At 33.8% G+C, this 15,306-nt stretch overlaps 1 protein-coding gene across 1 annotated transcript; it reads right to left on the bottom strand.

The window, feature by feature from the left end:
* Positions 1-3,927: 3,927 nt before the first annotated feature.
* LOC140664025 (uncharacterized) lies at positions 3,928-4,893 on the bottom strand. The gene has a single exon (XM_072888711.1). It carries the CDS (start codon positions 4,891-4,893, stop codon positions 3,928-3,930), a length of 966 nt encoding a protein of 321 aa, XP_072744812.1.
* Positions 4,894-15,306: the final 10,413 nt, after the last annotated feature.

Below are 15,306 nucleotides of genomic sequence, written 5' to 3'. Positions count from 1 at the left end.
AATTGCCTAAAACGCATACCCTCAAAGTTTCAATTCATTTGGAAGTATACAACTAAAACCCCTTAATTGTTAGTTAAAAATTAATAATTTTACTCTTAAATATTATTTTTACCAATATTAAGAATGAGCACCACTGATAAGTACATAATTACAATAATGCACCTATGATATTATAATAAATAATTAAGTAACAAACTCTCTTTGCAACCATTAAGAAGCCGTAACTATATTAATACATATTAATAAATAATTAATAATGGATAAATTTAAATTTAATTCCAAAGTCACTAAATAATTTTAGAATGAGAACCACTGGCAACAATAATTGTTGCAAACAGAAAAGGGCTTAAATAAAAATTATAACACATTATATCATAATCGAGAGTCTTAATATATAATTATTATATAAAATAATTATATATATTAAATAATTAAATATTTCATTAAATAATTTATTAGCATTTATATATGAAAATTTTACGTTCATTAAGATCTTTACAATTTTTACTAAAACTCTCCATTATAAAATAATGTAAAAATCGAACAATGTATTATTTAAATATTATTAATATTATATTCTAGCGAAAATATTATTTTATAATAACCTTTATTCATTATAAAATTAACAAAAACCAAATTGTACTTATAAAAAGATCGATTGTTAATTAATTAATTAACATAGAAGCATAATTTATTAATTACAAAAATAATGAGAATATTAACCATATTCAATTTGACTAAAGGATATATATATATATATATATACATATTTTGATCTTTTTATAAATTTTAATATGTGAATAAGCTATGCGAATTTATATTATTTCTCTTATAATAGCACGGAATCCAAAATATCAAAATAATTAATCAATTCTTATATCAAAAGGTAGAGTAAAAATTCCTGATTTCATACATATATATATGTTCAGGAAATAATTAACAATTACTTCAATATAAGAAAAAGAAAATTAGAGTTATAAAAGAAATTTATATGTTAAAATATTATACGCTTATAACAAATGACCTTTGAATAACCTTCATTATACTACAAGAAAATTAAATATTGGAATAATTATTTGATTTTTATATCAAAATGTAAAGCAAAAATTCCTGAATCGATACATATATATATATATATATATATATGTTTATAAAATTATTAACGGTTTCCCTGCAATTAATTAAAGAAAATTAGCGTTATAAAAGAATTCATGTATTAAATATTATAAGCCTTAGTGCAAGGAAAGTATCAAGTTTCATCTTGCACCTGCGTCATCTTGAAAGATTGTTTAAACGGCGGCATCTCTTTGTAAGCCGCCGCGCTCAATACCGAAAATTACCTCTGCATATACTGAAGGAGCCCACAAGCTCGAGATCCCCGATCCCCGCGGCCCACATTCAATCTGAATATAAGGCGCGTCCGCGGACGACCAGAGCATTCAGTCGGAAATTTTCAAGAGAACAACTACAAGGAAGAACTATTCAGTCGGAAATTTTCAAGCAAGCAACAACAAGAAAAGGAGAACTATTCAGTCGGAAATTTTTGAACAAGTAACATCAAGCAAAAACCATTCAGTCGGAAATTTTCAAGAGAACAACAACTAGAAGAACTATTCAGTCGGAAATTTTCAAGAGAGCTACAACAAGAAAGGAAGAGCCATCCAGTAACTACTAATCAGCAGTTAAATACTTGTAAGTAAAATTGTACTAAGGATTATACTGAATAAAGACTTATAAACTTTTCAATCTTCGAACTTAGAAATATTTTCCCACTCTTCGAACTTAGAATATTTTCACACTTAGAAATATTTTATGATCTTCGTACTTAGAATATTTTCATACATGTTAATACTTATACTATTTTATGCCGCTGAATCCATTGAATCTTATACTTATATTATTTCACTGACTCTTTTGATAGAATAATTCTGAGATAGAATTATTTCATAATACTTTAATTTTATAGATTCAATGTTACATTTTTACGATTAATACTTATATTTTATTTCGATACCGACACTTATATTATTTTATCTCTTATTTCATACTTGATAATATTTCGTCTTTCACTGATCTTTAATCGATACTTGTATTCCACACCCTTATCCTATATTACCTATTACCTTATAACATAATACTACCTCTTTTATTTTTCAGTCGTTATTTAATCTAATTTCAAATCATTACAGTTTACTTTAAATTATTTTATTGTTTGATATAATTCAATTGTTGAATTATTAAATTATTCCAACGATATCCTGTCATAAGATCACCTCTGTGCGTCACGTTCATTGCGCGATATTTGTCATGGTGTCATGGAGTTCCTAGAACTTCCTCAGCCTCTCGTTAGTGCCGAGTGAATTGTATTCTCACCACCAGACTATATCAAACATACAATAACAGGATGCCTGCTCAGCGTGCCTGCTTCCACCTGAACAATAAAAAGATGTCGTGTAAAGTAAGCTCCTACAGTGGCAGGTGCCATCGATACTGGCTTCTGAATCCGTTCACTGACTAACAGTGGCCTACGCCTTTCCTCATAGGGTCATCTTCCCTATTTGGAAAACAGAGTTTTATTGTAACACCGAGTGACAGTGATTTTTCTTTTTTTTTCTTAAATTTACTACAGCACGTATTTGTTAAATAATTGAATATTCGATTTATATTTATACGAGTTTATCCAACTCTTTCAAGATTAATTAAAGTCATTCGACTTGAATTATGCAGTGAGTTCAGATGCTGGATAAGGATACTCTCCAGGCCGCACGATCTCACGGCAGATTCAGTCTTATTAATTATCGATATTAAACCGGATTTGTGTGGTGAGTTCAGATGCTGGATAAGGATACTCTCCAGGCCGCACGATCTCACAACTCACAATCCCCGGTGATAGGTTCGATTTACGATTGCCGAAGCCAACCTCGTACATAGAGATTAGTGAAAGCAACCTAAACCGAAATAGAATAAATAACTGCAACAGAGTATTCAAGTCTTAAAATCTACCCAGTATACTCAGTTTATCAAATCAAATTTATACAGCAATATTAAACCGGATTTGTGCAAATAAGTTCAGATGCTGGATAAGGATACTCTCCAAGCCGCACGATCTTATGACACACGATCCCCGGTAATAAATTCAGCTTGACTGCCGATACGAATCTTATGCGAAGGATTCGTGGAAACAACATAAACTGAAATTGAGTATGCCAAAAACCCGACGTGCTGGTAGGAAACATATACTAAGGCGATTGAAAGCTCGTCTTCTTAAAGCTATAAACGACTGTCTTTCTAATTCCACAACCGATTCCGAACAAATTCCTCTTATCGAACCTTCCTCTTCCAATCAAGAATCTTCTTCTTATATTATAGATTGTAAAAACAATTACATACATCCTATCGATACCGATATAGGTCCCCGTCCTTTAATAATAAATCCTGCTACCATCGGAGAATTAATAAATAAAAGATTTATCGCCAATCCCTCTGACCTTAAATCATCTTGTAACAAAGAAAGTTAAGATATTTATAGATTTTGCAAAGCAACACGCCGCTATTCAGCTTGTAATCTGAAGGCGACGCGTCATTATTCAAACTCAGAATTGTTCCATCAACTTTATTCCGATTTTTTTCTTATTTTCAAATAGAATTCAATAATTTATTAATAGACAACCGTTTACTTAATTACGATTATACTTAACAACATTTTTCCAACAAAGTAAGTTCTTCATTAATTATTTTGTAACTATTCTTTATTTCTGAAGTCTTGTCAAGTACGCAGACTCTATAATATCACTCACAAGGAATATACACACAAGAATTATTATAACCATCTTTATTCTTTTTTTTCAACAAATATACAGGCTTATGTACTACTCATAATAAAAATATAATATTAATAAATCAATAAATACTTCATTTCACCTTGTGTCAATCCGTTTCTACCTGTACTGAAATAAAAGATCCTAGCTCTCGGCGTCCCTGGGTATAACCGGTGCATTGCAGGTTGCCCATAAAAATAGAGAGCACCCTTCGTTGGTCTTCTCCGAGGAAAGATCGACAAGGAACGTCACTGGACGTGACAGGAGAATATCGCTCATCCATGACTAAAACCAGGATGTCTTCTTGTAAAGACGGGGATGGTTGATTCCATTTGTACATTGAGAGATACCGTTGAAGATATCCTTTAGACCATAACTTCCAGAAACTATCAAACATTTGTCTTGAGAGTTGCCATCGAGATAAATGTGAAATTTTTACATTTTCGAGTGATGGTTTGAGGACTGTCGCCAAAGAGCTACCAATGAGAAAATGAGCCGGAGTGAGAACGTTCAAATCGTCAGGATCATCAGTGAGTGCGCAGAGTGGTCGAGAATTGAGTATGGCTTCAACCTGCGTTAGAAAGGTGGTCATCTTTTCGTAAGTTAATATTTGATTTCCTATTACTCTCCTCAGGTGGTATTTCACCGACTTCACTCCGGCTTCCCATTTTTCTCCGAAATGGGGTGTGACTGGAGGGATAAACTTCCATAGAGTGCCATCCTTTGATAATAATGAAAAAGGCGGTCGAGTTCCTTTGAACTTGAAAAAAACAAACTGGAGCTCCTTGTCAGCTCCCTTGAGGTTGATGCCGCAGTCACTAGTTAGAGTAGCACAATTACCTCTCCTTGACACAAATCGTTTATAGGCTGATATGAATGCTTCAGTCGAATAATCAGTAACCAATTCTACGTGAATAGCAAAGGTTGATAAATACACAAATAGGGCGATGTAACCTTTGTATGTTCTTGAATTTTTTCCTTTCCAGTTTTTCAAAATGATCGGTCCAGCATAATCAATGCCAGAGTGAAGGAAAGGACGAGATGGGGTTACTCTTTCCGCAGGTAGTTGTCTCATTATTTGATGAACTCGTCTTTGGCGATATTGAGCACACTATACATTTTAAAATAAAAGATCGAACAGGTGCTCGTCCTCCAATGATCCAGAACTCGCTTCTAATCAAAGAAAGAGTTAACTGGGTTCCTCCATGTAGCGTTTTAATGTGAGCATCTGAAATGATTAAGGAGGTTAGTGCAGAATTGCGAGGCAAAATTAATGGATGTTTTGAAATGCGGATTTTGAAAGGCAGATAAGGGTGCTGACTGAAGTCGACCGCCTACTCGTATAAGTCCTTGAGAATCAATCCATGGAGTAAGACGTAGAAGTTGATTTAATCGAGGAAGCAGTTGTTGATTAGAGATAAGTTTGATTTCCTATTGAAAAGCACATTGCTGAATTTCTTTTACCCAGTAGAGTTTGGCGTTTTCCAGTTCTTGAGTTGTGATCGGTTGATTTAATAGATTCGTTCGATTTCCTTTGAAACGAGATAAGGCGCGTGTACATAGAACAGTTATTCTTAATAATCGGTTAAGACTTGAATATTTATATAAATAATATTCCAGAGATTGGTGTTTGGACAATTAGTAACAAGTATTTGAATTGGTTTTTTTTCAAGGTTTTCTCGTTGATTCAACAATGTCGGTCCTTTCGGCCAAGTTGTAGATTTTTCAGAAAGCCAGAGAGGTCCTATCCACCATGAGGTTTGCTGAATGAGTTATGCGGGCGTTAATCCTCGAGTTCTACAGTCAGCAGGGTTTTGGTGTTTGGGGATAAATCTCCAGATTGCTTGAGGAAGTGTTTCGTGGATATGACAAACCCGATTGTGTACGAATTCCTTCCATCTTGAAGGATGACTATTAATCCAAGTGTGAACAATCGCGGAGTCTGTCCACATTACAACAGGAATTCGTTTTATGTTTAAAATGTTCAAAACTTTGGAGATTAGCCTGGTTAAGAGAGTAGCTGCCGTGAGTTCCAAGCGAAGAATGGTCATTTTCTTTAGTGGTGCGACCTTCGTCTTAGCACAAACTAAATGAGTATGATAATTATCTGCTTGCTTGGTTCTAATATAAACAGCAGCGCACATGGCTAGTTGCGATGCGTCACAAAATCCATGGATTTCGACATCCTGATGTTGTTTGAGCTTGATCCATCTGGGAAAAGAAAGTTTAGCTATATCATGGATATGTTCTTGAAAACAAGTCCATTTTCTTACAACTGGCGAAGGCAGCGGATCATCCTAACCAAGCTTGATTGCCCAGAGTTCTTGGATTAAAATCTTTGCTGTAATTATAACCGGAGCGAGAAAACCGAGCGGATCAAGTATTTTAGCAATTGTGGAGAGTATAATGCGTTTTGTTGTGCCTGATCGTTGAATAGAATTGTTGTAACTGAAAAGAATCGGTGACAGATTTCCAGCATAGACCCAAAATGGATACAGTTGTTGTTTCCTCAAACTTTATGGATGTAGGATTACCATGTGATTGAGCGAAATGGATTTGAGAATTCTTGTGTCATTATTCGTCCATTTTTGAAGCGGAAATCCGCCCGCCATGCACAAGGAAATGATTTGCTGGAGGATATCTCTAGTTTGCTCGACAGAATCAGCGCCTCCGAAAATATCGTCTACATACTTCCCTTGAGTAAGTGGAGAAATTGCGAGAGGAAACTGTCTCCCCTCATCTTCCACTAATTGAGCAATCGTTCGTAGGGCTAAATAGAGAGCACAAACTAAACCGTAGGTTACGATTGTTAACTGGTATGTTGAAATTTCGTGATTTTGATTCTTCCACGAATACGCTGATAGTTCCAATCTTCTTGGTGAACATTGATCTGTCGATACATCTTCTCTATATCGCATGAGAAGACATATCGAAATTGACGGAACCAGATGAGTACCTCAAAGACATCCGTTTGTAGTTTAGGTCCCGTATGAAGTAAGTCATTCAGTGAGATTCCGCTACTGGTTCGGCTTGATCCATTAAATACGACTCTAAGTTTCGTTGTTGAACTATTCTCCCTGAAAACTCCGCGAGGAGGAAGATAATAAGCCGATTTCGGTTTTGGTTGAGCAGGAGGAACTTGCACCATATGCCCAAAATTTTCGTAGGTTTGTAAAAATTCATAGTAAGCTTGAGCATAATCTTGATTGGTTGATAATTGATTAGATAATCGATGAAGCATCCGCATTGCCTTTAGGCGAGACTCTCCTAAAGAATTAATCGATTTTTTTAATGGTAAGCGAACCGTGTAGCGTCCTTGATTATCGCGGGAATGCATGGATTTAAAATATTGTTCGCACTCTTGATCCTCCTTAGATAATGATGATGAGGATGCCATTGGGATTTCATTAACTCGCCAGAATAGTTGAAGAACGTCATGAAGTTCTTTGTCAATCATGACGTGGTATCCGTGCAATTCATTCGGAGGATGATTGACTACAGGTCCAGAAATAATCCATTCAAACTTAATCAATTGTGCTATTGGGGAATTTTCGTCTTCTTTGATAAATCCGTTATCGATAATTTTATGGAAAACATTGGATCCTAAAATGATGTCAATAAAAGCTCCTGGAGATTTATAATTGTAATCCGCAAGAGTAATTCCGTCGAGGTGAGGCCAATGTATTTGTTTAAAGTTAATTGATGGAAGAGAGGAAGTCAACTTCGGAAGGATATATGCTGATACATTAATTTCGAAATTATTGCTATGAGATTGATTTAACTGTGAAGTGAGTTAGACCTTTGGTAGTGTTTGACCGTTGTGCGCCAATTCCAGTGAGAGGAATATTGGAGGATATTCTTGGGAGATGAAGCATTTGAACCAGCCGTTCCGTAACAAGAGATATTTCTGACTCTTGGTCGATAAGGTCACAAGCCTTGATGAATTCTCCATTCGATGATATTGCCAAAACCTGAGCGGTTGCAAGAAGAACACCTGAATTAGTTGATTGAGTTTGACATGATACTTGAAGGACGTGAGTTTTTAGCTGATGCCGAGGGTGTTGTCGAGGTTGAGTCAGAGGGAGGGTTTAGCGGCTTCCTTTTGATGGATTGTGGTATGGTGTTTTGACCACATTTCAGGCATCGCTTTGTTATGCGGTAGGCTGATGCTCGATGAGATCCGAGGTAGTTAAAGCAAAGATTATAATTTTTGAGGATTTCCTTTCTTTGTATTGCGGACAACTTGCTATGTAGTGATTGGAGGAGCACAACGTACACAAGCTAGGTTTTTTTGAATGTTTATCTTTTGATTTTCCCTGAAAGTGAGATTTAAATGATTGTTGGCCAGATGCTGTGTTTGACTTACCAGTTCGAGATTTTTCAAAAGCTTGAAGTGATAATAATCTCGTAATTAGGAAATCGCTGAACTGTGTCCACGTGGGGGGCTCTTTTGACGAGCCTAAGTGATGCTATCATGATTTCACGGATTCCGCATTCAAACGGTGTACCGCAATAAACACAAAAAAATCGTCCCAGTGATGTATCGGGCGTTTCAGTGTTTCAAGAGTGCAATGGATTTGCATGATGTTTGTGTAGAGTTGCTCCATCTCACTGGCGGACTCCTTTGTCATACGTTTTAATGTTAAAAGGGAGTGTAATGCGGAATTTACTAGGAGTCGTTTATTTTCATAAAAGGCAATCAGTGCTTCCCAGGCCTTTTGGAAATTCTCCGCAGTGAGAGTCGTATTTTTTAATAGATGGGCAGCGGATCCAATGAGACTTGTTTTAAGATATTGCAGTTTTTCTACGGCTGATAAAGTTGGGTTAGCGAGAATTAAAGAACTAAACAGATCCTTAAACGATAACCAATCTGAGGGAGTGCCGTTAAACTTTGGTATATCGATTCGAGGCAGTCGCGCATGATGAAAATATACAGGGATACTAGAAGTATGAGATGTAGACGGAATGTGATTGTTACTTACAGAGTCATGATCGAGCAAGGAATTCATTTTGTCGACTGCCACGAGGTAAGAATCGTATGTAGCTGAGAAAATATTGTCTGAGAAATAAATATGAGTTTTTATTTGAACTGTCATTAGAAGTGAGTTTCGTAATTGAGAGATTAATCGCATCATGTATTAAGGAGAATTTTTCCCAATTCTCCTTGAGAGCTGACAATCGAGCATGTACGCGTTGAGACGTGATGTTTGATGTTGAGGATCCGACTTTCGTTAGATTATCCACTGAGTTTACGATAAAGTCTCGCAATGTGAGCTGTTGCTCGAGTCGGTTTTCAATGTGGTTGACTCTCATTTTGTTTTTTTACCGCCCGATATCCGGCTCGAAGGACCAAATATATAATGTAGAGTTATCAACGATAAACAAATGGTTAAAAGAATATATTTTAATAATCAAATACAAAATCAAGAGTGATTAAAACAATGAACATTAATACACTTTAAACGATATTACATTTATTCAAATATGTTAATCTAACTTAATTAATTAATGAATAAGTAACGTAAAACAAAATTATTATCGTAATGCTCTTAGAAAGCATAAGAAAAGAAAAGAATATTAATAAAACTATTCGCATATCACGTCTCCACGATACATCGAATTTTCTGTAGACTCGAACAAATATTATCTTAATAAAACTATTCGCATATCACGTCTCCTTGATACATCGAATTTTCTGTAGACTCGAACAAATATTATCTCAAAGTGACGTCTTACAGAAATCTCGAATGATCTTTGAAAATATCAGTATGGTCTAGAAAATATAAAAGAAAAAAGTATGAGAGGGTGTCCGTCAGATAAAAATTCAGCAGGCGTAGCCTGACCTGGGAGAGACTATTACATAACCTGCGGTCGAACAAACCCTGAATTTGCCAAATGAAAGAAAGTCTTTAAATGGGCTTTTCGTAAAAATCGCCTAAAGCGTCCTTTAGGCGATCGAGATCTTTCCAGCCAAGAATGAATATCCTCTATAGGATTCCAGAGATTTGCTGCGCAGCTTTTCGAGATATCGTCAAAAAGATATATACGTATCCGAGAAAAGGATCAAGCGGAAGAGGAAGCAAGAGAGAGAGAGCTTTTATTGAAAAAAGAGGAAATCGACTCAAAGCGCCTCGATTCAACAAGCGCTAACACCATGGATACCACGCTTGACTCTTACCGGAGGAGGCGCGGAATTCAAACAACTTTAAAGTGGTGTTCTATGATTAAATATTATTTAATATCATTGAGTATTTTACACGTTACATCAATATAATAAAACTTGCAAATAAGTCAATGAACTCATTTTGAACTACTATTTGATTTTGATCATTTTCTTTTTTTTGCCACTTCTATCAATAAAATGTGCTGGATGGAATAGGAATATTAACGTGCCGCAGGTACTGCTTATAAGGTCCTCTTCGCATTCTCGAACGTTTTTTTGACATTCTCAAATGTTATTTTTATATAGAAATGTAATAGCAGAGAGAAGCCTGAGAGTAGTCATGTCCTCGATTTAGGTGCGACCTAGAGAGCCTCTAATAAGAGTCTCGCATATGATATCCAATTTTGATTGGTCCTCTATATCTGGGCAATTCCCGCTCATATTTGAATCATATTAACCTTACTATTAGCATAAACATTATATTTCAGTAACATAAATAAAAAATAAATGTTTTAGAACTAAATTTTATAATCTTTTTATGTTAAACATCAAAATAATATATATAATAAAAAACTGTTTATATTTAATTTTTAGTAATTAAATAAAATCCTTAATTAAATTGAAGGTAAATATTGACAATAACGGACCCAGCCCCGATCACTTTGACCTTGACATATGTTGTCAAGAACACTCTCTTGACTGACCCGCAGAAGGTTTTAGCCGTCGCTCGTTATTTATTAAAAAGTTATTAATAAAAAAAGTATAGAAAATATAGCAACTATTTTGAATATTAAGAGAGATAAACAAGTAATATTGATATAAAACTGATACATATATGAACAAAAATAAATTTGGAGCAGTGAATCGTTGCTATATCAGAAGTTTTTTATTATAAATACAAAATTTTCTTTACTTTAATACAAACACAAAGAATTAAATATAATTAGTTTCATAACACACACACACACACACACACGGAGGGGTGCAAGGATGGCCTCCGGCCCTCCCCCTCCCGCACCCACCCCGTCCACCACGCTTCTCGTATAAGGTTGCAAACCCAAGTGAACTTTGCTTTGTCTTGCAACATACATTGCACGTACGTTGCACGTACGTTACAAGATAAAGCAAAGTTCACTTGGGTTTGCAATTTTCTACGCGAAGCGAGGTGGATGCGGGAAGGAGAGGACGGGAGGCCCCCCTTGCACCCCACCCCCCGTGCGTGCATGCGTGCGTGTGTGTGTGGCCACAGCAAAAAAGTGAGTTAAGTGTACTTGTCGATCATATAGTATGCGGACACAATGTATCCTTGCTAATGTAAATACAGAGACGATTCATACGAAAACATAAACACGCAGATATCACGAGATATATTTCTCAGTTATTTTTCTATATAATAACATATGTACTATAATAAATATATTTCATTATATATGTTTGCTTTTCTGATTATTTATATTTGTATAATTTTTAAAACTTTTTTGTTAATAACTTTTTAATAAAAAACGAGCGACGGCTAAAATCTTCTGAAGATTACTCAGGAAGGTGATCTTGACAACATATATCAAGGTCAAGGTGATTAAAACTGGGTCCGTTATTGTCAATATTTACCAAATTTAATCCTTATTAATTGCAACAAAATAAAATAAAAATAAAAAAATGAACATATAAAGCATGAAATAATAAATTGCTTTATTTTCATGAGAAAACAAACTGTTATCACAAGCATTATAAAAACCTAAAATATATAATATTTGTGTATCTCATGAGAAAACATAAACTACTATCACAAATATTATAATATATATTTAAAAATATATATATTATCAAAAAATAATAAAATAAAATTATAAAAAAAATAAAAAAAAAATAAATAATAATAAAATTAATATTATCACAAAAATAAAATATCATCAAATATATCACTAAAATACAGCATGCATTGTCATAGATTTACTATCATATCCCTTTCTGCATACAATTCTTTTTTTATTATAAATTTTTAATCTCTAAACTATAAATCTTTTTATAATTTTAGAATATAAATTATGACAATTTAAAATATAACTATCATTAATAACTTTTATAAATTGAGCATTTAGATACAATGTCCAATTAAGATTTATTAATTTATTTTGAAAATCTTTAAAAAAAGTAGAGTAATAACGAAACATTTGTTCCAATTTTACAAATACTTTAAATGTTTCAACGTTAACAAAATATAAGGAATGTGTTTTATAACATTTTAGATGTACAAACTTTGTAAATGAAAAATTTAATGGAGTTGACGACTTTACTGACAATAAGTAAAACAATTATGTACCATTTTCCAATTTTCGCAATAGTTAATGAGATATTAATTATAAGAGATCAGCCAATCGGCACCCGACAGGAGCGCGTGGCTCGAAGAAGCCTTCCACTGTTACTTGATACTAGGCGCGCCGACGATGTGTCTATGTGACTGTGTGTGACTCTTCAGGTTATCAATGTAGAACGTTCCTCCCACCGCTTCGTCGGCGCGCCTAGTATCAAGTAACAGTGGGAGGCTTCTTCGTGCCACGCGCTCCTGCCGGGCGCCGATTGGCTGATCTCTTATAATTAATATCTCATTAACTATTGCGAAAATTGCAAAATGGTAAATAATTTTTTTACTCAGTTTAACCTACTCTATACTCATACACCTGACGGGTGGGGAGTCTATTGACCACGTCGTCAATTGGCCAGTTTAAAATGAAGCTCTCTGATTGATTAATCGTTGCTGATGACCACGTCGTCAATTGGCCAGTTTAAAATGAAGCTCTCTGATTGATTAATCGTTGCTGATGACTCTAAGCATTGGTCGATATAAGTGGCTGTGGTCAATCGTGACGTGGTCAAACGGGACGCTCCCCACCTGACGGATGGTTCAAATTATGGGACACCCTGTATATGTATATACAGAGTGTCCCGAAAATACCAGTAAATATTTTAATGGCAGGTTCTTTAGAACATTTTAAGACGAAAAGTTTAATACAAAAATGTCGAGGCTACAATAGTTTTCAAACTAAGAGCAATTATATTTCATGAATGATAGGGCTGAGATTTCGCAATCTCAGGTATGGAAAAATAATAAGTGATAACATAATATTTATAATATCGTGAAAAGAGCGCTATTTATAGGAGCACTTTTTATCACTTGTTATTTTGCCGCACCTGAGAGCGCGAAATCTCAGCCCTATCATTTGTGAAATATAATTGCTTTCAGTTTGAAAACTATTGTAGCCTCGACATTTTTGTATTAAACTTTGCGTCTTAAAATATTCTAAAGAACCTGCCATTAAAATATTTACTGGCATTTTTGGGACACCCTGTATATATATGTATACATGTAGATGTAATAGATACAAACTAAAAAACAAGAAATTAATATTAATTAGGTAAGAAATTTATATTAATTAATAGAACTGACAAGTTTTTCTATTATTTTATTGACATGGAAATGAAAGAAAAAAATATATCCTACATTGAACAATAAAAAGCATGTGTTGATATATGTTAAACAAAATATAATAGGTCAATAAATAATAATTTTGTAATTTTCAAAGAAACGAAATTATGGACGTAAAATAATTACAGGATATAAAATCTCTTGAATCTCTTGAATTATATATTTATTATGTTATTTTCATAAAATTTAAAGTTTAATATTGTATATGATTGTGAATATCTATTACTAATTATTATATAGAATATTTAAATATAAAGGGCATTATTTTTATTATTACGTGGATATCAAACAGGATTAGTAAATGTTCCATTAGTGTTATGAATATGATAATGACGGAATATCGCAATAATTTTTTAACAACATATGATATTTGAAAAAATTTTATTATTATTATATCAGGTATTTTATGCGATATAAAAATTTTATACATGAAAAAAAATATTGTTATACATTAGATAATTCTAACACAAATATATGTATGCAAAAATATAACGTCGCTTTTATCAGTTTAATCTTTGATACTTTCAAGCAGAGTCTGACTATTACTTTCCTCCTTGATTCATAAACGAAATTGTTTGTCTTAAATATGTCACTCACAAAATGGATGCAGATTGTGTATGCCAATTTGTTCTGTAAATCACAAAACATATCAGGTTAAAATATACTAAAATAAAGCATCAACAAATCTTATACAGACCTCTGTATCTTATACAGACCTCTAATCCTTTTTGCACCACGTTATATGTATTCTAATTCACTATTCATATTCTTACACAATCAATATCCATTTTATGAGAATGACATGACAAACAATTTCCTTTATGAATCAAGGAAGTAAGTAATAGCGTAGACTCTGCCTGACGATTGAATTAATTATATACAGGGTGTCCCCGAATTGCCAGATCAACTCTCGTGAGTAGATAGAACGTGTTAAACTGAAAATAAAAGTCTTATATTATTTTGCTAAATTCGCAATAATTAATGAGATATAAATTAATAAAGATCGGCCAATCCGTGCCAGTATAAGCGCGCGAAGAAACCTCCCAGTTGTTACTTGATACTAGGCGCGCGGCAAGACATAAACGCAGCGCGCACTGTACGTGTCTCTTTTAGTACGCCCTTTGTAGATTGCTCCGCTTACTGTCTCGTCGCGCATCTAGTATCAAGTAACAAGTAGGAGGCTTCTTCGCGCCGCGCGCTTATACTGGCACGGATTGACCGATCTTTATTAAGTTATATCTCATTAATTATTGCGAATTTAGCAAAATGATATAAGACTTTTGTTTTCAGTTTAACACGTTCTATCTACCCACGAGTGTTGATCTGGCAATTCGGGGACATCCTGTATGTGTATATGTTTAGTGAATTATATTTTTGCATATAAATAGTAAATTAGAAAACTTACATATATGGTACGAAAAAGATTACGGAGGCTTGTATAAAATTGTTGACAGTTTTATTGCTGGTTTATTTTAACATATTTCACTGATATTAATATTTTGTAGTTAACAGGCAAGACAAATTGACATACACAATCTGCATCCATTTTATAAGAGTGACATATTTCAGACAAACAATTTTGTTTATAACTCAAGGAGGAAAATAATAGTACAGACTATCTAAATATTGAACTGGAAAAAAGCGACGTTATATTTTTGCGTATGAATGCAAATTGTGTATGTCAATTTGTTTTGCCATAAACCACAAAATATTAATATCTGTAAAATATGTTAAAGTGAAACAACAACTAAATTGTCAACAATCTTATACAGATCTCTGAAATCCTTTTCATATTACATTATATGTAAATTATCTAATTCACTATTCATATGCAAAACTAT

The sequence above is a fragment of the Anoplolepis gracilipes genome, chromosome 3 (genome assembly GCF_047496725.1).
Source record: "Anoplolepis gracilipes chromosome 3, ASM4749672v1, whole genome shotgun sequence".
NCBI classification, from domain to species: Eukaryota; Metazoa; Arthropoda; class Insecta; order Hymenoptera; family Formicidae; genus Anoplolepis; species Anoplolepis gracilipes.
Note: the sequence above shows the minus strand (reverse complement) of the source record. Positions and strands in the feature narration are given on the sequence as shown.